Source organism: Corapipo altera, unplaced genomic scaffold, assembly GCF_003945725.1.
Source record: "Corapipo altera isolate COAL_440 unplaced genomic scaffold, ASM394572v1 113, whole genome shotgun sequence".
Lineage (NCBI taxonomy): Eukaryota > Metazoa > Chordata > Aves > Passeriformes > Pipridae > Corapipo > Corapipo altera.
Genome location: NW_020884895.1, coordinates 5,378,588 through 5,404,295, shown reverse-complemented (window position 1 = coordinate 5,404,295; position 25,708 = coordinate 5,378,588). Strand labels below are relative to the sequence as shown.

The following is a 25,708-nucleotide window of genomic DNA, read 5'->3' as shown; positions in this document are numbered from 1 at the left end:
GTGCCTGGGGAGTGACTTCAGCACCCACTGAACTCCCCAAACCAGTGCCCCAGGTGTGCAGGAAGCAGCGATGCAACAGAGGGAATGTACAGAATAATTATACTAGTAATTATAATTACAAAAGCTAAATATATAATCTGCTCAAGTATTAATAGAATTAATATACAGAATGATACACAGGGGAGAATAGGACAATTTCCCTATTTAGGATTGTAAATAGCCTCTGGATTGACAATAAATCCTGTCCTTGCTGCATCTATAGCAGGGTTTGGTAATCCTGACAACATTACCTGTGCTTCTGGCAGTGCTGCATTAGTAATGAGGAAGAAAATATTCTGCTTCAAGAACCACAGAGGCCCTTTGAAAACCAATAGCTTAAATATAACTGTGCTGGAATTACTCCACTGATTTTCCTTCGTAAGGTCACCAGCTCTGCAAGCAGTGAGAAAGCACAAACACAAAACAAATCCTTTGCTGGCAATAACTCCAAACACCCAAACCAACCAAGCTCATTAAAAGCAATTGAGAGGCAGGTAAATTATGTTCTACCATTAAACTAGATTCTTTTAAAGGTCTGGTTTTGTACACAAGGACTTCATGAGGTAACTCAATTGTCCTGTCCCTCTAAAATAATTTCTCACCCATTGTACAGTGTTTTAAGACCTCAGTCTTTGAACGTTGGACAGCTTCTGCTCTAGGATTTGCATGGGGCTCCACTGCATTAGAGGGGAGAGGTGCATCTGACTTTGCCTTCTGACTGGGGGGGGGTTACTCCTGCCCAGGGATCAGTTCTCAGCTTGAAGGAAATGGGTAAGCCAGGGCTGAGGGCATTTCTGCTTCTCCTGGGCTGGTGTTCCACAGCCAGCCCTTACTGAATGTCCACTCTTTGGCACTCTGGACGGGAAGGCTTTCAGGTTTGCTGCTGGCTGAGAGGAGCACACATTGGAAGACTCCTTCAGAAAACAAGACCTGGAGGAGATGCTGACTGACTGCAGTTTTCAAGGAGCATGAAGGATATAGGCACACCTGCTCCATTGGATCTATGGGGATTTGTGAACCAAGTACCTTCAGGTCTCTTAATATCCTGGATGGGAACCAGACGACTCCTTTTTCCCATGAGCTGAGAGAATTATCACTAGTATATGATCTGTGTGTCTCCTTACATAACTCATAACTTTTTAAAAGTCCATCAGCATATGGAGATGGAAAACTACAAAGCAAGATGTCAGAGGGTTACAGGGACACAGGGGTGGGGGTTAATATTACATTTAACAGGACGACTGCCAGCCTTGCTGCCTTCAGCAGTTCTTTCACACCTCTGCTACTGGATGCAGCATTCCCTGGCTGTGGGCTCAAGACAGATTTCATTTACCCTGGTGAATGGAATGACCTTAATTTCTCTCAGCCTCCCTGAAGTAGTTCCAGGTTTATTCTGAGGCAAGGGGAGAACCTGAGCCCGATTTTTGGAAAACAAATGAATTTGCTGCACCCTGGGAATTTTCAAACACAATATATCCATCAGTTTTCCTCTCTGACTAACATTTGGCAAAATGTAGCTGTCAGAACCTTTTAATTCAAATCAAATTGCTTGTTATTTGTTCCAAGACATATTAAATGTCAGTGACAAAAGTTTCCATGCTGCCTCTGTGGGCTCACACACATAGCTACCCTATGACCTACACCGAGGAACAGCCCTGGCACTTGGAGAAGCTTAAATCCACTGAGGCAGGGGTGTGAAAACACAGCTGGGCCCAGCAGCTTCTGCTCCTGCAGTAAATCCCTTTGCCTCTCCACACATCTCTCTACCCTTAAAGTCTTTAGAAGTGAAATCATGAGTTCTCCTTCTCATTGCAGTTCTTTTTTGGCACTAAAATTCCCTCTGAGGCAAGGACAGTTTGGCATATTTTCCCTGTCTGCCCATCAAGCTCTTAAAAAATTAAGTTATTAATCATCTCAACGTTCACCTCTCCCTGCACTGAGACTTTCTGGCCAGAAAGCCCCGTAGGTGGTTATTTCAAATAGGAGTCTGCTTCCACTGAAGACTTTTGAATTTAAAAAAAAAAAAATCTGAAGTATGGACAAATGCACCTTGTGATAATTACTGACTAGCACTATATTTTTAAAGCAGTCAGCTGACCTTCCAGTTTATATTTCACTAATTTGCTTACATGGTAAAAAACAAACAACCCCCCCCCTTCCCAAACCCCACATTCATCATATAGTTTATCCGAGGTCTCCACTACAGCAAAGCATTGCTTGCAAGAAGGAAGAGAAGTTTTCAGCAAAATTGTTTTGCAACAGATGTAACAATGGAAAAAGTTAGTAACTGGGAGTGTTCTCTGCTTCCGAGTCTCGCCGTTGCTATTAGTGCTGGTCTTCAGGGTGTAGCTTTCCTCTTGGGCTTCTGTGTTTGCTTTACGTATTGCTTTCCTCTTCCTTTTGGTCAGGAGCCTTTTTACGATCTGGCAAAATAATACTGAGCAGCAGCACCGAATCTGCAGGACAAAATGAGCCTTTGCCTTAAATATCCCAGAGACAAATGGAGGTAAGTAGAAACGAAACAAACGGATCAAGCTGTTTGGGCTGGGGAATTGCTGTCAGTTCACTAGTTGGGTGCTACTAACAACTAGTACACTGGATTTAGTTTGGGTCTTTCCCCCCTATTTGATTGCAGTGTTGAGAATTTAACTGAAGCCTGGCATGGAAATATACTGGAGTTGTAATTGAATCCAGGCCTTCGGTAGGGATTGTGGAGTTGGTTGGGACAGAAACCCTTTGAGCAGGGTTTTCTGGGCCTTCATGGAAGACCTTAAACACATTTTCCCTTCTCCTTTTCCCTCATCTTGCAGAGTGTCTCTGTGTTTCTGATTCACTGTGTACAGTGTATCTACTCAGAGCATTTACTCTGTTCCTATTATCTCCCTGTACTTCATATATAATACAGAGGTTGTATTTGCTCAGCTGCATTGAATCCTGTTATAAAAGCACGGTGCAGAGGGCAGGTTCTGGATGCACAGTGAATCTCTGTAACTAATAAAATATAGCACCTGCTCTGCTGGAAGTATCAATGTGAAGACAGAGTTGACAGGGTAAGGGATCCCACTTCATAATCCTGTAATACTGATACAAATTTGATGGTACTGGCATAACAGGGATGCTCAGAGAACTAAGCTGGACTTTGAGATAAATTGAAAATGGTTTCTTTAAAGGAAAATTACTCAGTACAGGATTTGATGACATGCAGGTCTTTTACTCATAGGGTGTCATACCTGGCAGTTAGTGGATGAAAAGAGTCTTGTTTATTGTGTTGTACAATAGCAATGAATGTTTCAGTTTAGAGAAGAAGGAAATGCATGTCCAAATGAGACTCCACATGTGAGTCAAGAACAGGCAAAAAACAAGACTAAATATTCTTGACACTTCTTTCTGTTTTCTAAGTTATCTTTTAAGAATCTTCAAATTACTGAGATGGAGGGGTTTTTTTTCTGTCCTATTCAATGAGTATTTCAATATCAAACTTTAAGTTACATTAGTTTTGCAAGCACACTTATGGTATGTTTTTGGTCTCCAACTGCGTTATCGTGGGGTTTGGAGCCAGGTTTCCAAACTTGACTGCCAAAAAAGAAAACATTGTTATCTACTGTTTGCTGATAATTCAATCTTATGCCTATTTATGGGTTTTCTAGGAAAATATTGATAGTGAACAATTGCAGGTGAGAGACATCAAAGTTAGTTCATATATGAAACAGAATGAACATTTTCCCAAAACATTTTGTAGAATCAACAAACTTTTTAGATCAGTTTAATCTTTTGTTCACACAGACACTATGCTCCCTCATGTTGTGAAGTACCACAAAGCAGAGTTGTGTTTTGGTGCATGAAGTATATGTAACTTCTGAAGGGACCTGAACTCAGCAGGGGTGTTAGAGGGGCACAACCTTGAACTGGGGATATCTGAATTAACTTTCTGTTGGTCACGTTGCCTCTGGTTTCTCCCTCCTTTGTGATCTCCTCTCTCATGCAGACCCCAAGTTCCTCGGGGCAGGGACCTTCCCTGACTGAGTGTTCATACAGTGTTTGCAAGTGTCTTCCTCTCATTTATGTGGCAGCATAGTATGGATAACAAATCCACTGGCTTTATTCATCCCTTTTCATAGCAAAAAGTTCTGTAAAGCTGATGGAAGATCTTACATGTCAGTACCAGACCTCAAAGTATGACTGTCTGTCCATTGTGTTCATGCAAAGACTGAATTTATCTGCCTTTACGTTTGCAAACCCATGCCCAGAGAGCTGAGTCACTCTGCAAAGCAGCAGCTATGGCTCCTTCAGATATTTGCTTTTCCAAAGTATATCCTCCCTCTTCCAACAAGGCCTCTAGGACACTTCTTGCTGCAGAAATTTACCTTTCACACAGGCAGTCACACTTCCAAGCTACCAAGCTGGTAACAAGAGAAGGGAGGGAAAGTCCTGTGTCAGGAACAAATCCAGAAGACAGATCAGGCTTAAGGTTATAACCTCGAACCACTGATACAGAAAAACAAAAATAGCCTGTACAGGTATTTTCACAGCCTGATTTCAAACTCCCTTATTTCAGTAAGTATTTCTACTGGCTTTTCAGATTCTTTTTGCACAGCTTGAAGTGCTCTCCACAGCCTGTGTGAAATCTGAAGGGGTAGATTTTGGACACATGGAAATAAACTGCTGCAGTCACCAAAGACACATTGAGGTACTCGAGGAGCAGAAGCAGTCACCCCTTCTCCCCTGAGCTCTCAGCTAGAGCATAGACCTGGGAGTTCTGCTGGGAGCAGATCATACAAATTTCCCTACTACTGAGTCATTCTATCTGGTTATTCATTAGTTATTCTAGATTATTCTGATAGACATTCTATAGATTATGCTATGTAATAATAAAAAGCAGAATAATGCTAATTGTAGAATCCAGAGACTAAGAAAAATAGCATGTGAAGAAGGGAACACACAAAAATATCCTCCTGTAAAAAAAAATGTGCTAGGAGTCAGTGGAGAGTAAAGAGAAAGAAACACTAGAGCAGTCAACTAGAAAAAAAAGGCCAACATAATACTTGATAGTCACAGGAAGACCAAAAATAAAATGAAACTACTTTTAAACCTCTCAGTTGGAATAGACTGCAGAAGAGCCAACTAGTCACAGAGAAAGCCGTCAGAACAGCCAAATTTAAACAGGAGGTATCATAAAAACAGGAAAAAACTATTCCTATAAGTAATATCTGGAATGTCAGAAAGTAAAACACTTTTGAAAGAAAAACATTGGGAACAGCTAAAAACTGAATTCCCATCCAGCGTTCTACAACCTGCTGCTGGAGGTCTGACACCATTTCAATTATTTCTCAAGGTCATTTAAAAAACAAACAAAAAAAAGTCTTGCTTTTCCATCCCCTCAGTTAGAGAAATATCATCACATCTTTTTATGTTAAGAGTTAATTGATGAATGTCATGTCAAATATCACTGCCTCTGCATTTGACAGGAATCAAAGCAGACACTTTGAAAAGCAAGTGTCTTTGAACTGCTTAACAAAGAAAGTGTTTCACTTGTTATCTCTTAATGAAATTTCTGCTTTTATCTAGAAGGTTTTTCTTCCACCTTATTTCTGGACAGCATAAAGCTATGTTGAAATCAACTGTAATCTATTTATTTCTGATTATACTGTGATGTTTTAAAAAGTGGGGAAAACGTCCAATGTTTCTTGCATATTCAGAGCTTCTGGTGATTTGTTGAGAAATAGTGGCAAAGGTAACCCTTTGATAGATATGTTTCTCTTTTGGATACATGCTATTAAAAAGTATTTAGCTCAATTTCTCTACCCCCAGGAATTTCTCCTCCTAGTTTCTTCTTCCTTAACTCTCTCTTTGGGGACTTATTCTGAGAGGAATTTAAAATACCCAGAGAAAAGCTACACTCAACCAAATCTACTCAAACAAGAGCATTTGCAAACAGGAGGGTAAGTCATAGGGAGAAAAAGACAAGTGGTAGGCCAGTAATTTGGCAATGTCTCTAATTCCACCTCATTAAAATATTTTGCACAAAGTTCAAAAAAGAAAAATCAAAACCCAGCAAAACTCTAACAAACAACAAACACTCAGAATGCAGTGCAACCCCTCAGAGCCTCAAATCTTTTGACTTACATCCTTCTCTAATCTCAATGCTTCTTAAGTGATGCCAAAAAGTGAAACTATAGAAGTCCTGGATTAGGAAGCAGGTGGTATATATGTGCCTACTCTGCTGGGAAAAGGGAGTTCTAATCTGCCAGAGAAGCAACTGTTTTATGCAGTCAACATCAAGATACATCTTTCAAATTAGGAAGCTTCAGTCTATGAAAATATTGGAATATGAGGCTATGAAGAAAGTACAGCTAATTAGAGAGCTGCTGGTAAGTCAGGAATTGATGGTAAAACCTGCAGTACCTGATATGCATAAACAAGTTTTATACTGTTACTCTCCATCACTGGAATCGTGGATTTCCCCAGTGCTAACCAAAGCAGAACTATTTTTTAAATTTTAATATTCTCTGATTTATATTCCATGAGTTGAAAAAGGGAATTCGAGCTTTATGCCATCTCCTCAGACTGCATAAGAGTGTAAGCTCAGGAAGGTTGACTCTCATTTTCCTTAAAACTACTTTGAAAAAGCTTTACACATACAGGGTGAACAAAAATGACAGTCAGGCCTGTTAAGTAGTTTACAATTGCTCCTTTCTGCTGCCAGTTTGTCCCACATATCCCTGTGAAGTATGCAATCTTGGAAAAATGCTTAAAACATATAAGTAGGAGAATTCAGTAACACCCAAAAGTCAATTGCTCTTCATCAGTAAATAAGAGGGCATTCAGAGACACTGTCACGCAGCAGAGCCTGGGATTAGCTCTGAATTGCCTCTTCTGTGAAAACTTCTTCCTGCTGTTTCCTCTCATCCATTTATAAACATTCTTCCTTTCCACCCACTTGCAGTCCCTGCAAGATTGTTTAGGATTTCAGCTACTTTGACTGAGAATAAGATGTGGACATTACGTATTAAAAAAAAATTTAAATCCATAATGTGCCATTCATATCCTTACATGTTTCTGTCACCCTGGCACTGACTAGTGTTGAATTCTACGAGGGTGCCAGTTTCACAGCACTGGTAGGATGTGAGGTTGCAGGAAGTGCATTCCCAGTAGGTCCTGGGGAGAAGTCGCTGGACCTGAAGTGTGGAACAGGCTCTCCAAGGAAACATCCGGAAACCCTCTGCCAATGACTGTGGCATTGAGCCTTTTGAGTGGCACTTTTACCTCTTCCATAAAAATATGCTCAAGTAAAAAAACAAAAGGGGAAAAAAGAGGATGAACCAAACACAGTTGAGTCCATTTTTACCTTATGCCTTGGGAAGGCAAAGAAAACACTGAGCAGCCTCAATGAAATCAATAATAGGGCACCACGCAGGAGCTGCTCAGTGTGTGCCTAATCCCATTTCTTACAATTAAAGTCTTAAAGGCTACTGCATAAGTACATTAGACCAAAGATCCCATCTAGGCAAAATTCATCTATGCACATTACCAAAACAACAACCTTACAGGCTAACGTTAGCATGTACTTTCCATTTTCCAATCCTGAGATTCGCATTTTCTGAAAGGATCAGCCTGTTTCTTTGAAGGATTAGTAAACTACACAGTAGATGTGTTGTACATCAGATTAACACAGAGAGAAGCTGCTAGCTGAACAGTTGTGTTTTTCATGAAGCACATCTTTTACTTTATATCTAGTGGTGAGTAATTCTGGAACCTCCACCACTGATGATTTCGGAAAACAGGTTAAATAAAGCAGAGAGAAGTGGTTGCAAGTAAAGCTGAACCTGCCACACGGCAGCAGATGGACCAAGTGACCTTTAGGGGGCCTTCTAGTCTCTTCTATGATTTCTTCGATTTAATGCTTCTAGTTGACAAATAAGATAAGTGATGGGGGATGGCTTAGATGAGGCCAATTGGGAGCGTTTTGCTTGCATTTCCTGAGTAGTCATCCAGCTTTGGAGGAGAGCTAACACACTCCATGCACAGCCAGTTGAAATCTTTCCCAGCAAAGACAGGCTGTGCATGCAAACATTAACCATTTGACAACTTTTAGAAAATACCCAGTTGCCTACTTAGCCTGTAATACTGTTTGAGTGACACATATTCCTCCATTGCATTAGTATTCCTATCACAATATGAACTTTTAAATGAGGGAGTGGACTTCTTCTATATAGCTGGAGGCAGAAGTTCTAAAAACTAGAATAAAAAATGTCAGTTCCTGACCTTATCCTCCAGCTGAGCCCCAAGAACTCTGGTCTCTTATGAGAGGCTGGTATCAGCGTGTTCAAGCTTGAGCCAGGGTAATGCAGTTAACCCCAAATTTCTGACTGTGTCCTGGCCCTGCCTGTCTGCAGACTAATGAGTTCACTGATTTCGGGTGTGGAGGCTGCTTGGAAATGATGCAGCACTTGTCTGTGTCACTGGTAGCACTGGAAAAAGAAGCAAAGGGCCGGAGAGGTAACACCTTCCATTCTGCTCTCACCTGAGTGGAATCAGTCACAGCAACAGGTTCCACTGACTTCATTGAGAGTTTCCCCGAATCCTGTCTATTGCATGTGCATTTATTATATTCAGGAGTTTTGCTAAGAGATTGAAAGTCCTGGATTTAGAGCTGTCTATCACAAAGTAAACAGTCCCAAAAACATGCGTATATTTGAGCAACAAGAGCCAGGTCCTCATCTGGCAAGGGAACTTTCATCTCCCCACAGCAGTCTTTCTCCAGTTTACAGTCTCAGTTGTACACAGGGGAAACTCAAGATTTATCTGAGTCAGAATACATCTGAATTTTAGTTCTTTCACTGCTGAGAAATATGTACAGTTGCTCCCATTATTTCAGAAGGATTTGTTTGTTGGAGTTTTTTTAACATCACCCCCAGTCTCTTTTTAATTTATTTTTTTTAAAAAAGGCTCTTACTTTTGGAGCTTAGGAGTCATAATGAACAAAAATCTGTGAATGCAATTCAGTTCAGATCCACGTGTTGAGTCATGGATTCCTCTTGTGGGGAGTATGTGTGGGAGTCAAATCATGTCCTTGTAAGGGGATTGGCAGTAGGTTTGGAAATATCTGTCCTCTTTCTCAGTTTGCAATCATGAGCTGTACTTCCAGGTCTTTTTTTTTTTTTTATAAAAGCAAATAAACATTTTATCAGCAGGAACCAGATATTGTCTCAGTAACCATCCCCGTATCTGTGTGCAGCTGCATAGGATGGGAAAGATATGTTGTATTGTCTGAGTCTTACACTATTCAAATTCATGGTACTGTTAAGGAGATCCTTTTCTGTCTGTCTCTCATCTTTTACTCAATCTCAAGCAACTGTGGTTCCCACAGTTCTCTGTCATCCATCATGCCTCTGCTTTTTTATCAAACCTGTGCAGCATTTTCAAAATCAACGCTTACATTTTGTCAGTTATTATGAAACAGTTTTTCATTACTCTAAATCTCTTGATCTGGAGGATACCTGAGCTGATGAGAACCAAACCATTTCAGGCACTGATGGCTCAGCCATGACACACACACTACCCTCCTGGGAGCCCTTGCTGGCAGCGCCAGCTGGTGGCTGATTCCTCCAACACACCCACAGCTCTATCACTGCTCACTTTGAAGGGCTCACTTTGTTTTTCCCCCCTGTATTAATAAGGTGAACCTTCTTACACGTTCTGTTAAGCCACGAGTACAACAGCAGCACAACCCAGTACATCCCAGTATACAGCCACTGATCCCAATCTGGAGGCAAAGCGGTGCTCAGGCAGGACAGGCCTTCAGGTTTTGATGGTTTCTTGTGTTCTAGGGTTTTGGTAAGAAAAGGTGTAGAAAAAAACATTTGGAACGATTTACAATTGGCTTTTGTGGATTCAGATAAACATCTGAGTGAATTTTTGAGGAAAACAAACTGCCACGCTGAACAGCTGGAGGTTTAGCCATCCCCAGAGCAAAGTCCATCAAACCCTGAGATGTGGCAAACTGCCAGACAGCTGCATGTGTGTCATTTTGATGGTCACACAGGAATGCCCTCGGGGTAGGAGGGGCTTAATGATAAGTCTCTGAAACCCCAAGTGCCTCATTTTTGAGCTTTCCATGGCAGTATATTTCTTCTCCCATTTTCACTTTGTTCTTAAAACTTCACTCTTCATTTAAACCCTCTAAGGAAACTCCTGGCAAGATAGATGTACATTATCCTTTCAGGAGAAACAGAATCTCTGTCAGAAAAATAAATACTGAAATCTGTTTAGTTATGTCCCTCATGTGTACATCTCTCTCTCATATTCTCTACATATTAATTCAGAAACCAGCTTTCATTTATAGCAATTTCATTGCCATAATCCAGATAGTATGGATTATTTCTGTAGTGATGCTCTAATGCTAATTTGCAAGAGTGGAAGGAAATTTGCTATCCTAACAAATTACTTTTGTCCTTGGATGAAATAGACAGCAAAGGAAGGGCCTCTGGCTAAGTGAAAACACAAGATAGATATGCATAATGTTCTATATTTGAAGCCTAGTGTTAGAGATTTTAATAATATTCAATTTAACTCCTAGAAAATTAAAACGAAAGATTTATACTCATTTCCAAGCAGAAATCTACTTCAAAATAGCCTGACTTGGTGTTTTGAAAGATGTCAAAGATTACCTCTTCATAATGACCAGGGAGATATGGATCCAAATAATGATGTCTGGATATTTATACAAATGGTTCCTCTCAGAGCTGCCCATCACAGCTAACTTTGTCCAGTACACATGAAGCTTATTAAACCACAAACACCCTTCAGTTAATCTGAATCTGTCCATGAAAATGGATGGAATGAGGCCTAAATCCAAGTTGAGCAGTCTTACATTAGACTTGAAAGCCAAGTCTTGTGTGAGATACAAGATTTGGTGGACACTGTTCTTAACTACAATTGCACACAATACACCAATCAGTCTAGACATGATTTCTACATCACCCTCCTCCTTCTCTAAAGGGGGGGTTTAGGGCTAAAAAACTGTAGTTGTAAAAGATTTAGTTTCATCCATCAGGTTTGATACAGGTACAGGGCACAGTCACTGTGGTTCACATTCCTTACCTGTGGTTTGCTCCTATTCAATCCAGCCCCAACAGTTGTCTATGAAGATGACAAAGACTATCCCATCTCACAAGGCTTACATTCCAGACCAACCAGCAACACGCTGCCTTACACTATCTCATGAAGCTAGAGGTGCTTAGTCAGAGCTGTATTGATCCTCCATGGCTGCCAGAAGGAAGGTAAAAGTAGGAAAAAACTCCTATAGAGCAGTATAGAGCTTAAGAATTGAGTTTCTCTTCAGACCATGGTGTGACAACAGTGCCAGGCTGTACAGTGGCTAACCAGTGGGGGCACTGGGTGCAGGACCAGGGACATGGAAACAGGACAGCTGGATGACTCAGCTCTGCCAAGGCTTGATGTGCAACTTGGATAGTCAGGACCAAACAAGTTCTTCTCTGCCTGTAAGCCTCAGAGCCCAGTGAGCAGATTTAGGTCAAAGTGAGAAAGCAGCATCTGCCAAAGTATTTGCAAGAACTGTTGAGAGTTCTGTACAAATATTATTCGTGGGGAACAAAAAATGATTTGTATCTAACAACTGGCTCTCAGTAGAGTCACCTTCAGACTAGTCAGGCACGGTCCTGCTTAATCTGCCTGCATTTCCAGAGCACTGATCACTATGTATCTTTGTATCATGGCCATCCATCACACCACCAGTTTCTCATCTAAATACTGCCAGCAGCACTGTGAGCAGCCCAGTGCTGACACTCCCTCCTTCTCCCTCTGCATCTTATTATTGAAGCTGCTGCTGGCAAAGAAAAGGAAAGTGGTTGTGTCCACAGTGACATTAGCAGATCTGTCAGCTTAATCAATGCTGATCCTTTCCCCCTCAGCCCCACTTCTCCTTTTTGAGGCAGCTGAAGATCCATATAGATTCCATACGAATTCACTACTGTGCCCAGCTATACAGAAATCCTGCTTGTTTTCCATGAAACCTTTGGTACCCTGATTATCTCCATCTCCACATGCTATGACCCCCTTGGTCACTCAAGGTCCCCCAAGCAGAGCCATTGCCAGGGCTCCCAGAGGCCATACTTCTCCTGGTCAGCAGGAGCATCTCTGGCAGCAGGCAGGCAGAGCAAGGAGCCCATCTTCTCTCTTCAGGCTACCCATCACAGGGGAAACAGGATTCCAACAGCACTAAAGGCAGAGCAGGGCACCAGAGAGGTGGGGTGTTTTGACTGAGACCATTCTGCAACCAAAGAAACTTGTTGAAAGGTTTTTCCAAAACCTTGGAAGGTAGGATGTTTGTAAATATTCCCTAATCTTTTCCATTGCAACAAAACGTGCTTTTTCAGTTTTAAAAGGAGTAGCCAAGCCTCCAGTAGCAATGGAGCTCCATTCAGCTTACTCATTCCACTGGGTCATTATGGAGCAACAGTGTGGTCTGTAAAGGGCAACAGAGCTGCAGATGATAATTCCTAATGTGAACTGCAGAGGATTCACCATGAGGGGATCCTCCTGGACTCCAGGTGCCCCATTAAGTCAGGCACAACTGGCAGACATGTGTGAGTAGAGAGAAGCTGTATTTGGTAATACAGTTGTAAAGAATAAGTTATAGAGGCAGCTTGTTTGTTTTTTTTTTTTTCTGTGGGGTTTAAATGTTTTTTTAAAGATAGTTTTCAGAAATAGATATTTTATTTTTTTTCCTCTTCAGTTCACCACGCTGACACGCCAATTCATGATGTGCCTTGTTTGATACAGTATGTCAGTCAGCTGGAACTAGATTTCACATAACAAAGCATCAATAATGTAATTGGAGAGGGAGCATCACAGCCAAGATAGACGATCTTGGAAAATTAGCATTCCAAAAATTTCAGCATCCATAATCCTCCCTCTCTGTCTTATGTCTTGCACATTTAGTATGTGGTTGCTTGCACACCCTCATCTCTCTCTCTCTGTGCCTCTACCACTTGTCAGCTCATTGCAGTTCTCACCCTACTGTCAATACCACTCTCCCCTGTTGTCATCTGACATTCCCTACAGTTGTCTGGAAGGGGAAACCCTGAGTGCAGTTGATCATTGTCATTCAGCCACAGGATCTGAAGAGGAAGTGCAGACCACTTGCTTTGCCTCCTGGTCTCTCCTCCATCCAGCACACAGTCAAGGCACAGCAAGAGTCAGAGACAGGAAGGATGACACTTAGGGGCTCAGCACACTCAAAAGTTCTCTTTTCTGCAGTTTTTCCCATCACAACATAGATGTGACCTCACAGTACAGAGGTGTTCATTGTACTGATAACAGTAGGGTTGTTACCTATAAACTTTCTTCCACTGTGTCTCCATCTCTTCTCTGACATCAACTTCTTTGCAAAACAGCCAAGGAAAATTTAAGTACCATGTTATCGCACAAGGGTTTCCCTGAGACTCTGAGGGTCAGAGAAAGAAAGGTTTGTTTGTTTCTTCCCATGATAAAATAATGCCCTCCAAGCAGCACTGCAGTACTAGCAGGTTACTGCATTTCAGGAGGAGTAATTCCATCTGGTCGATATTCCCACCAGCACAGCTGTGGAGAGCTGGTTGTTCAGCATCTCTAGATCACACAGTGATATGAACCTAATCAACACTCTGTCTCAGTTTTCAAATCTCATTGAAAACCATATCTTGTCTCCCTTTGTCAGTAATGCTTAATTTTCCTCTTCCACTGAGCTATTATTCAATTCACTGGCAGTAGCTGGCGCTGAGAGGCAACACAGTTCATAGGACTGACCTGGGACCACAGCCCAGAGCTGTAGGACTCTGATCTGAACAGTCCTACAAGCTTTGGACAAAGTACTGTGCCTCTGTTTCCTCATCTTTGACATAAGAGTAATGTTTCTGCTGCCAAGGGAGGCTGGAATAATTATACTTCAGAAATATTCAATGCTAAACACTTATACCAGTCTATTTATCATGATTACAGAGTAATGGCTTGCAGGAATAAGAGACTAGAGAATAGCCCTGTAGTTACAGGGTTGGGTTAGAGTACAGGAGATCTGACCTCTGTTCCTGGCTCTTAGATGACAGGACAGACCCTAAGCAAGGTTTGGGCTTCAAACCTCCACCTTTAGAATGGGAAATACAACTTTCCCCTCTGTGGAGGCTAAATCATTCCTATTTGTGAGTTTGCAAAGAGAAGCTACTGCCACTTTTTAAGTTAATTGCAACTTGTACAGTTCTAATATGGATTTAGTTTATAAACAAAGGACAAGAAGCAATAACTGCAGCTCGGAGAGGCTTTGCAACACTCGGTCAATGTCTGTTTTCTTGTATTTAATGAAATCTTGCACATCAGAATTAATTTAATGAGGGAAATGTCTCTCACAGCCAATGCTGACTTCAATAGTCATTCATGACATTGAGCAAGACAGCTACTACTTGTCTCCCTTTCACTAAAAAGAAGGAGAGCACCATCAGACCTAATATCTACTAAAAAATCAAACCAGACTGCTTACAGTCTGGAAAACCAACTGACATGCTCTGTGGATTTCCCTGTTAATGTAGTTTCCAGACAAGCATCTCTACCACAGTTCACAGAGTTAAAGTCACGCCACGCCTGGTCTCCCACAGAAGTTTTGAAGGAGGATTCAGAAACCCACCAGGTATGATTAATGCCAAGTGGTGTGTGCAGGCAGAGCCCATTTTGCTGCCTCCCACTGCCCAGCCCACCTGCTGCCCACCAGCTGCTCCAGCCTGCCCATGAAACTCCACTCCAAATGCTCTTGCTCTTTCAGTGTTTCCCGAGGAAACGCTCAAACAGCTCATCTGCTCTTCAAGCAATTAATGGAGTCCATGAAGCACCCGGTGAGTAGGGCTCTGCAGGGCCCCTAACTTGCAGCAGCTCACACCCTGTGGCACACATACACTCTGCCCTTATGGCCAGGAGTGGACCAATGGGTGTAAATCAAATGCTGTGGAGTTACACTGGCACACACCAGCTGGCTTGTTGCCCTTATCAATTTTCATAGGTCTTGATCTCATACACACTCATATTGATTTATTAGCATCAGTGAAATTACTCCCAGAACTGGCCCCTCTGCAGACCAGAGCCCAGGCCTGCACAGAACATACTTCTTTTTGCAGTTAAGTGACTTCCTCTCCTGAGAATATCTTCCTGCAGCCCTCTTCATCCTCCCTGTAGACCAATAATTTAGGCTTAGATTGGTTTTTCCCAATAGGTTAAGAAAAGCAGCAGTAGCAAATACGCCCATTTGAAGATACCAGCTAGATGATGGAAAGGAAAACTTTGGTTAATGCAGAATGCTCTTTAGAGACTTAGTTGTGACAAGAATATGGGATTAATCCATCTCTCTTTTCCCGGAAAATGTCAACCAGCCGTAGAGCTCAGGTTTTTTTAGTCAGTGAAGCTAATCAGGGATTGAGAATCAAAATTTTATCAGTTTTATTGTTTTGAGAGTTGGAAACAGAGATAAATCCTTCCCTGCAGCAAGCTGATCTCAAGAGCAAGAAAGAAGGCTCCTAATGGTGCTGCTCAAGCAGGAGAGTAAGCAACAGTCTCAGGCACATTCCTGATCTTTCCAAAGCATGCACAGTCTTATTCATGAGTATTGATGATAAATTTGTTTGCTGACATGCTTTAATAAATACACTAGTCCTGCTTGGTTCCACACGCCACTTCCTGCTGGAATACAAGGATCTGATTGAAAAACAAGGAGTTTGCAGATCTGCATGATGATGATGCTCATCACATGAGAGTAAGGCAAATTGCACCTTCTCCTTCAGTAACCACAGCTCAGTGCTGTGACCACACCACCTTGACCCTGTCCTAGGGCCTCTGTGGCCAAAAGCCCTTGGTGGAGGTGGCAAGAAGCTGCCCAAAGCACCCAGGGAGACTGGTTAATGATTCAGCAATGGCTGCAGGAGTGAGAAAGGTTCCTTGCTTATTTGGGGTTGGTGACCAGCACATTAGGAACCAGCAAGTGAAAATACAACCATTATGAGCACTGACACCTAAAGGCACTGCCTTCCAGCTTGCTAGGCACAGGGAGGCCTGTGATGAATTAGTTTGTTGGCTTGATGGTGGTAGGACACAGTGAAAATACTAAGTTGCATGAATGCTTTTGTACAAAGCATAACTACAGCTTGTGTAGCTTGAATGTAATGGGAGAGGAAGGAAGGAAAAACAGGGTGAAAGAAAACAACTGCTTGTAAGGAAAGTACAAAATACAGGGTGTCCTGTGGCAGGGCAGCAGCGAGGGACTTGTCTCACTTGTGAAAATTACTTCCATTCTCCTTTCTCTCTGTATATGTCTCTATTGCCTGTTTGTCCATTTTATACCAGGACTGTCTTCTGGTACATACTTACACATTTTTCAGGGGTCCTCTGCAAAGGGAATATGAACATAAGATGCACTTCCTAAATGCCAGAGTAACACCATTAGTGACGCTGGCCACCAGCAGCAGAGAGAGAACCTTGGGTGACAAGGAAAGCCAGTAAGATGTGGCATAGAACTGAGGTCCTGTCTTAGAAGGTTGTTTCTGACCTTAGTGTTGTTCTGTTTGTGCTGGGATTAGGCTTATCTTAAATAAGATCAATAGAAGGATTGGAAAAGCACACAAAAAGCTCGTCTGCTGTAACGTGTATTAGTTTAGAGATATATTGCCCATCTGTCCTATGCAGAGTCCTTCCATCAGCTCTGCTTTTGCCATAGTCCTCACTCCAGTTGTGCAACTCAGGAATGGTTCAGCCTTCAGGATAAGAGGATGAGCCCACCACTGGCCCAAGGAGTGACGGGCAAGGTGAGGTCTCCATGTGCTCATCAACTTTTCCAGTACATGGACTGAGTTCCTCATTTCCCTCTCTCATTCCCCCCAGCAGAAAAGCAGCACAGCTCTTTTTGGACAGCAGGTGTCACACAGCCATCTCATCCCCTTGTCAAAGGTTTGAGACCTCTTTCTGTGGGCAGAAACTAACTACAATCTTAAACTGGTAATGTGCTTCAGCCCCCTGTGAAGGGTTGGACTGACCTGACTCTCCTCAGATCTCCTTATCCTACCCTAATTCTACCCCTTTGCTCAGACATTCCCCTCCTAAACCCAGAATGAAAATGAAATGCCTCTCCAAGGCAGACACCGTAGGCACACTGAGCTACATGGCTATATTAATAAGGAAATTAAGACTAATTGAAGGAAGTGTATAGCATTATACTAAATTGCTGCACTATTTCTAGCATCCATATTTTCCCATGCATGCTTAAATACTAAAGCCAATACAGATCCATAGCAATTGGCAAAAGGCTGCTAAAGTCCGACAGAGAAGTCACTAAATATGAACACAAAAGTAGTTTTGAGAGGGAGAGAGGAAAATATTAGGTATAAAGAACTATTTAATCTTTTAGAAAAAGGTGTCTGGAAAAATAGGTGGAAGAATCAGCCATCCGGAAGCAGCCAGCTGAACCCCAGTGAGCAGCATGGGGAACTTCTAATGACTAACCGTGTCTGCACGGATGGCAAGTTCTCTCTTCCTTGACAGGTCAGGATCAGATGACATGCCTGACTTCCAGAAAAGTTTTAACTGTTTTATATCAAGATCTACAGACACACATGAGAAAGCGTTACTTGAAAAATCACCATATATTGGGAGGGATTATTCAGTGATAAGGCAGTGATTGCTTCCATGCAGAGAGGCCTTCCATGGGGCAGGGCAGTTTCCATGACTTTTCTAGGGTAACTTGTCCCTGAAGATCCCGGGGCTGCCTTGGAGCAGTGTCAGTATGTGGAAGAACAGGGCAGGCAGAAGAACTGGGGAAGCAGCAAAAGCTTCAGGGGAGACAAGCAGAGAGAAATGGGCAAGCTGGGGGTGCGAGTACTGCCAATAGAGAGCCTCTGGTTTAACAAGAGAAGGAGACATAACTGCACAAACTGGCTTCCCTTTCCCCTTCTCTACTTGCTGGGAAGATGAGTCATCAAAAGGATCCCCCCAGAAATCTTCTCTGGTGGGTCTCTTCAGTCTCACAGAGCTGGTGGATCTGATATGGAAGGGAAGAAGTTTGGGTACATTCGGGTTTCATCCCCAAATCCTCTGTGACACTGGGAAAACGGCACTCTCTACCATAGCCCCGCAGTTTTGTGGGTGCTCCCTGGGACCCGACAGCACCTCTCCCCGGCCCCCTGAGCCACCTTCCCTCAGAGTCCTCGGGGCAGGGCTGTCCCTGGCATCCGCCGCCTCTAGGTGCTGCTCTACTACCAGCTATGGATTTCCCGGGGAGAAAAACGGGAAAGGGATGTCAGCAACTTCCTCATGTTGCAGGAGGAAACTGCAGCAGTTCTGGATCACCAGAAAGTGCCTTTTTCTTTTTGAAGTATCGTGTTCATTCTTGTGTAAACCAGCGTACCAGGCACAGTTATCCATCCACATCTCCTGCAGGGATTGCGGCAGAAGGAATAAGCCTGAGCGTTGCCTTCTGCATCACATTTTGTCTGAACGACAGCTGTAGTTTAGCTTTTCACACAAAGGAAAAAGAAGAGGTTAAACTGAGCTAGTGGCATTGTCGAGATAGGAGTTAACTCTGCCAGGTCAAGAGCAAGGACACAAGTGATTTGTCACAGAGGGCAATAATGCACAGGGGGCTGATGCTGGAAGGTGAGGCTTCAAGCTTCAGGCATTAGCAAATTAGAATTTTGCCTAATTAGATATTGATCACTATCACAAACCATGTCATGACCACCATAAGCTTACCACAATGTGATGGAAAATTAGAACATGTACCAGAAAGCATATTAATTCCTTCTCCTCCAGGAACTTTACTCAGACATTTAGCCAATTTGCAAGTCTCATCCTGCTGTTTCCTAAATGAGTGATAAATATTCCCTTGTTTCCCAAGGGCAACCTCACAGTTTTCCTCTTCAACACCATGATATGATTTTCACCTTGCATTAAGATAAGGTGGTGTTCCTCCCTCCCTGATGCCCCAAGGAACACAAATCTGGGGTGGTCAACACCCACCTGATCCCATGCCAGCTGTGACAACTGCGGAAGGTAATTTTGTCTCACTGCCAGTACAGAGATGCTGTATTAACCATGTCTTCCTGAGTGTATCCCATGCTGTGCAAGACATAGCATGAATTCTTTGTGGCCAGATGAACCTTAACACAATCCCACTACTTTGCTGTGAGCATTGGAACAGCAAATAACAGACCTGCCTGTCCTTGGGTAATAAGAATTATCAAAGTTATATAAGGGGTTTATTACTATACATAATGCAGGGAGAAAGAAGCAAGAAGATTGTACATCTTAGAAGTTTACCCTGGTTCAGCTGGCCTGCAGGACCTCTCTGAAAGTGCCCACAGGAGACTGCATTTCCTTTGAAATATTAATCTTAGCTTAGGGCAAGGATGGTGCATATCAGGCACAAACCTTGGAGAACAGCTCTACAATTTTTCCATCTCGGAACTCTCCCCTCAACAAATAAATTTAACACATATGTGTGGTCTCTGGTGGCTGTTGCATGCTGAAATGTAAGGGTTATATGATGCTGCTCATAGAATGGGAAGGTCTCAGGCATGCTGTGACAATTAGTTGGGTGGTAGAGAGTGATGGCGGGGTAGAGTGATGGGAAAAACTGGAAGGTGTTTTTCTGGAGCATATAATTTCATATGAGATGAATCATGTTTCATTTCCAACACATGATCCTAAGAGATACAGGAAGCATATACCTCAGGGAAGGGAAAGCCTTTTTTAAGCTTGGGATGTTTAGTTGTTGCCACTTCTGTGTATAGAAAATAATCCCTGGCAGGAACCACACAGACACTTCTCAGCTGCAGCTGCAGGGCCCAGGCAATCCAGTGGGAATATATGGAATATGGTGCTTGAAAAGTAGCAGGGAGCAGAGGTACTTTACAACCTATAACACAGCCTGTGCCATCTACCTGACAAAGCAGTGGACAGCTTCCCTGCACCTGCTGGAGGACGAAGATCCCCTATTTCTCATTTCTCTGTAAGCTGATAATATGCTCCAAGTCACTTATGGAGTTGTGACAAAAGCTGAGCACTGGGAGCAGGTACCTGTGTTCTCTCTTGATGCCTGAGCTCGGACACTGTTTGGGAGCTGGCACTTTTCTGCACACAGATCCCTCATTGCTCCCACAACCTGCACACAACCGTCACGGCAGACTGAGCCTTCAGTGTTGAGCAGTTCCCACACAAAAGTGCATTTTGCAGCACTTTCCCTCCAGCCTAATTCAGAGCCATGCTGTTACCCTGCCTTTGCCAGCCCCCTCATTCCTATGCTGTTTCATATAGCCCATGGCAAACATCCCATTTGTGTGAACACACAGCCTCCAGGCAAAACTGTCAGCAAAGTGCAGTTTCCCCGGTGCTAAGCAGGGAAAGGCATCTGGGGAATTCTGACCTGATGCCAAAGATCTTAATGCCTGCAGAGACAGAAGCCCCCACAATATCCTGCTGTCCCTAGATGGGCATCACTGCACTGACTGACCCAGCTGCCATCTTTGCCCAGGCACAAGGCAGGTCCAGGTGAATGGATGGACAGGCTTTCCAAACATTATGTTTTATAGAATCAATTTTGACTTCTTACCTACCAACCAAATCCTCACACTTCCCCCTGTGTGCACATGCACATGCCACAGCTTTTTTGCACCAGGAACTGGAATGTTATTTCTAATTTTTCTGGTATTTGTTGGTGTTGCTGCAGGCATTTGGGGTTTGAGTGAAGAGGAGAGAAGGCAGTTTATGCTTTTCAATACTGTAGTAGGATGTGTCTGCGGGCATCTTCTGCATCTAAGGCAGCAAGCATTACTGATATCTGTTGTTTGTTTGTTTGTTTTTTTCTGGAAAAGAATGTGTACCAAACCCTGTCTTCTTCAGCATTACAGGCATTATCTCTTGCCCTGTCTTGCAGTACCTCCTGTAATTAGCTTTTACATTAGAGCTCAGGAGTCCATTTTCTATGTCAGACAATGCCTCAGCAAATTTTGGCTAAAGATTGAGGACTGGTATCTGTGGGAATTGAGCCAGAAATTATAGCAGAAACACAATTTTTATTTTTCACTGAATTATATCTTAACAAATGTCAGCGGGTGTGATAATTACTTGCTGGATGAAATATATTTTTTTAATCATATAATTTGTTCCACAACACTGTTTCTGGTATTTTCTCCACGAATTGATTTATTAGTGACATCTCACAAGCTCAGAAACTAAGGTTTTTCCCTTCCAGCCTTTAACAGGGATGAAGTGCTATGTTTGGGGTTCCTAACTGAGACTCACTGTAAGCTTCTCTAAAATACAGATACAATTATCTGCTTTTATTGCAGCAGATGCTCTTGTAAGACCTCCTGTGACTCTCTGTTACTTGTGGCCAAAGATTGCCGTGAGCTACACAGTGCTATCAGAGGCAAGGGCTGTTGAGTAAGCCCAGGCTGTCCTGCTCCAAGTGTCAGTGGAATCCCACCACCTCACACTGATGGTTGAGAACTGACCTGGTGGGAATCCAGCAAAGCAGAACCTGCTCGTAGCACAGTGCAGCTTCACTGTAGCTGGAAAGCACTTTCAGTCAGAAGAACAGTCACTGCTAAAAATGGATTCAGGTCAGCTTTTTCAGTGCTTTCTCCCAGGCAGGACATTCAGCAATTTGTCCCAGGCTGGGATCGTACTTTCTCCGGTCAGTGTGGACAGGCTGCTGAGTCCCCTCATGTCACACATGTCACAGCTGTCTTTCTGACCCCTTTCCTCTCTACATTCTCCTCTCAGCTTTACTTTCTATTTAGTTGATCCTTAAAATCCTTCTCAACATAAAAATGTAACAGTTGCCGCCATGACAGGGTGACGTCTATGTCCATCTTGGTCAGAGGCAGCTGCATCCTGCTTTACTTCCCCCCCCCCTTCCCTCCCTCTTTCTCTCCTCTTTCCCCATCTCTGCAACTGTCTGTAGCCTTACAGAGGTTCAGTTCAGCAGAACTAAGGAAAAAAGATCAAATACACATCAGTCATGAATTATTACAGTAGGTGAGACATACATTAATATGGCAAATTCCTGATTTTCCAAGGACAGAGACTATATTCAACATGGGATGGAACCTTCACTGTGGACATGTAGGAGATTTGGGTATCCATCATAGGCTTTTTAGGCTCTTAGAGGCAGTTAGGGTCTAGCACTAAGTGTGCTTATTGGCCCAGTCTGTTAACACTGATGTAAAACAGACACTGTCCTACCTCTCAGTCACAGATATTTTCTGTCAAATGCCTGAGATTCAAACATATGTAATATGGGGGCTGATTATGCTTCAGCACGTTTTCTAACAAATTATTTCTTAGAAATGAAGCACTAAACAAATGGGAATTATAATGAAACAAGACAACAATGATAGTACCATTGTATGTATCTGGAGTAATGATGGGGCTAGATCAGATAATGAAGGTGTAAAATGGATAAACATTGGCATCTCTAATACCCATAATAAATTCTAGGACATTGAAAAACTGCATGATATCAACAAATAACAGTTCATAGAAATAACGATAACAACCTCATAGAAAAAACTATATTTAGAATACTAGTCATTGAAGGAAAGTGTTCCAAAATACAGAAATCACTACAGGTCCACGTAAAATGGATATATGCAACATGGAAAATAATCAGAGTGATTCTCCTGCTTGTCCTTAGCTTCTTGGCTTACACTGTATCTCACAAAGCACCTTTTGCTCTTTAGTTTTCATTGTTGCACGTGCAGAGGGGGTGACAACTGCTAAAGAAAAGAGTGACTTTAATCCCCATGGCTTTAGCATTAAAAAATTCTCTGCAGATCCCTCTACCTGACAGGCAGGAAACTTTATTATAGTAAAACATTTTATGCCGGTTAAAAGTCACCACGTTTATAATGATGGGGGGAAAGGAAAAGGTTGGTCTGTGCCGGAGTCACAGAGAAGGATGTGGAGCACTGTGGATGGGAATGGCATTGCTGCTGGTTTGCCCAGTTTGCCCTCTCTCACCCAACACACCGTGCCCTGCAATGGAAGCAGCAGAGGTGACAGGACAGAAAACCGTGGTAAGGATGCTTTGGGGTGGCAGATCAGGGCTCTGAGAGCTGCACCCACCTATGCTGCAGCACTGCTCGGATCACAATTCCAGCCCACTGGTTCAGAGAGAAAGGGATGGATATATCTTTCTTAACCATCCAATCCTCACTTCAGAGTTCACAGTTAGGCCAAAATTAAACCAACAAATCTGCTGAGGTCCAACAGCCCCAAATTTAGCAATATATTGTAATAAGCCATAACAGCTCTGCAGAGTCCCTCTGGATGTCACCGGGGATAAAGAGCAAAGGAGTGAAACCAGATATCTGTCAGCATTAGCAGACTAATAACAATGTCTCACAGAAGTCAGGGCTGTGACTTATCCCTCTCCTTCAGAGCTTCCTCATAATTTTGCAGCACGGGAACTGAGGCACAGTAACTGTGTTTGTAAAAGAGATTCCTTTAACCATAAGATCATCCTCCAGGAACAGCTGCCCCTGCAAGAGGGCAGCCCAGCTTAATGCCCTGAAACCAGACCCAGCCACAGAGAGGTTTCATCAGCCCACTCCTCCTCAAAGAGTAGTCAAAATATACCCCGCTGTCAAGTCAGGCTTAGCTTCACAGCAGATGTGGTATGTTTGCAAGTGATAGTCATTCCTGTCATATATTGAAATTAATTTCTCAGACAAAAATCTGCTTTATTGGAAATGAAAATGAGCAACAGACCCATCAACACAAGCACAAGCGTGTGGCCAGCAGGACAGCAACAACATTTGTGATAAAGCAGCCTTTCCCACTGTTCCCTTCCTCCCCATATGATAATTTAGTTATAGTGCCATTTTTCCAAGACAGCTAAGTGCACATATTTTTCTCTTTCAAGTTGACTGCTGCAGAGTGGCTACACTTGAGAAAATTAGTTTTTATCATTTTAATAATCTAATTTTCATAAACCTTTTAACGCAAAAACAAAAACTGCTTAACGCACAGCAAGATAATTAATATTGAAAATAGACTCTGCAGGGGAACTGTAGTACCTGCTGCCTTACATTAGGCTCCCAGAATAATGAATTAGCCAGGAGCTTTAAGTAAGTTTGTAGGAACAGTATAAACAGCACCAACACAGACACCACTTCCACTTGCCTTAGATAAATCACACAAAGAGGTTATTTAATATGTTGGTAGCCTGGCTTTGAGAATAACTTCACCAGTGTCCCTGCTGGAGCTGCAGTGACTCTTAAAAACCAAAATTGTTCATTTTCAAAATTATCACTTTAGTGTTGACAGCAAAAAATGTAATGGTTTACATGGCCTGAAGAAGGGAATTTGCCTTTTCCCCTCACCCCACCAAGACATAATTGAGTGAGGGAAGGGTTTGCAGCTGGAACTTGGAATGGGTCAGACTAGCTCCGCTCTGCTCCCCACCCCCAGGACAGCAGCTTTTCGGCTTGACCAGGGGCCCAGGATGAGGATTTCTACTGCCCTAAGGGAGTGGTGAAGATAGATATTCCCTTTCCTGGCAAACAGCAAGTTCGTTTGGTTTTTGGGTTCTTTTCAATAGAGTGTGGGGAGAGATAGCAACTAATCCTTTCTGCTGGACACATCTACCCCTAAGCAATGTCACATAACTCATTAATGATGAGAACCAGGCACTGCCAGCAGAGACTGAAAGGACCCCTAAATGCCAAAATAATGTGTGCACTTATAGAGCACTTAACATCTTCAAGGTACTATACAAATAATTACTAATTATTTAAGGAAGTAATTATTGACAGAGAGAGGTTTATTGCTTTTCCAGAGCACATGCATTGAGTGTATTCCAGGGATCCTTTGAAGGACCCTGATGAATTTGCTGGTATTGCTGCCTGCTCTGGGGAGTTAATGCCTGGTGTTTTGGGGTGGGAGCCCACCTTCAGCTTGCCTGGCTCATGGGAGGATGCTCAGCTCGGCAGGACCCAATGAAAGAGGTCCCTGTCCTGACCCAGGCCCTGTGCCCATAATTCACAAGGGGCCATCTCCAGATTTGACCCCTCCAATCTCTGCGGCAATCAGGGATGCACAGTCTGCACGGCTAATAAGTGTGCGCAAAAAGTTTGTTATCTGCCACAGTTACAGTCACCTCACAAGGGACTGCTCAAAGATGTGAGGTTAAAATCCTGTACTGAAATAGGAAATGGTGGGAAGGGAATCAAACAAGAATACAGATTCATTTAAAGCTCAGTAGGGAATGATAAGGATAAAAAAAGAAATCATAGTGAATTCATGCTGTCAAAGGATTTAAAGGGAATATGAAAGACACTTATTATATGAGTATAGGTGGAAGACAAGCAAAAAAACCTAGACAGGAGATATGTTCATTAATTAGTAAACAAAGGTGAGCACGAAAATAATAATGACTAGAATCTATCTTTAATGAGACCGATAAAAGAAACGTGAACAATTCAGAAATTAGGAAAATCCAATAAAATATCTTTTCTTAATAGCATATGAGAAAATACTTCAAGGAAAATGAGCCTATACGTAAATCAGCTGATACAGATGAGCCCAGGTTATTGGGGGAAGTGGTGAAAATTCCATGCTGCATGTGATTATTTCCCCTAGT

General features: G+C 42.7%; 1 protein-coding gene across 1 annotated transcript in view; it reads left to right on the top strand.

Moving 5' to 3' along the window:
- The first annotated feature begins 2,273 nt into the window (after nucleotides 1–2,273).
- Nucleotides 2,274–25,708, top strand: part of KCNMB2 (potassium calcium-activated channel subfamily M regulatory beta subunit 2) — a 145,712-nt gene continuing 122,277 nt past the window's right edge. Inside the window, exon 1 of the mRNA XM_027647552.1 lies at nucleotides 2,274–2,545. Within this exon, the coding sequence (XP_027503353.1) occupies nucleotides 2,508–2,545 (38 nt within the window). The 5' untranslated portion in view covers nucleotides 2,274–2,507. The remainder of the gene's footprint in view (nucleotides 2,546–25,708) is intronic.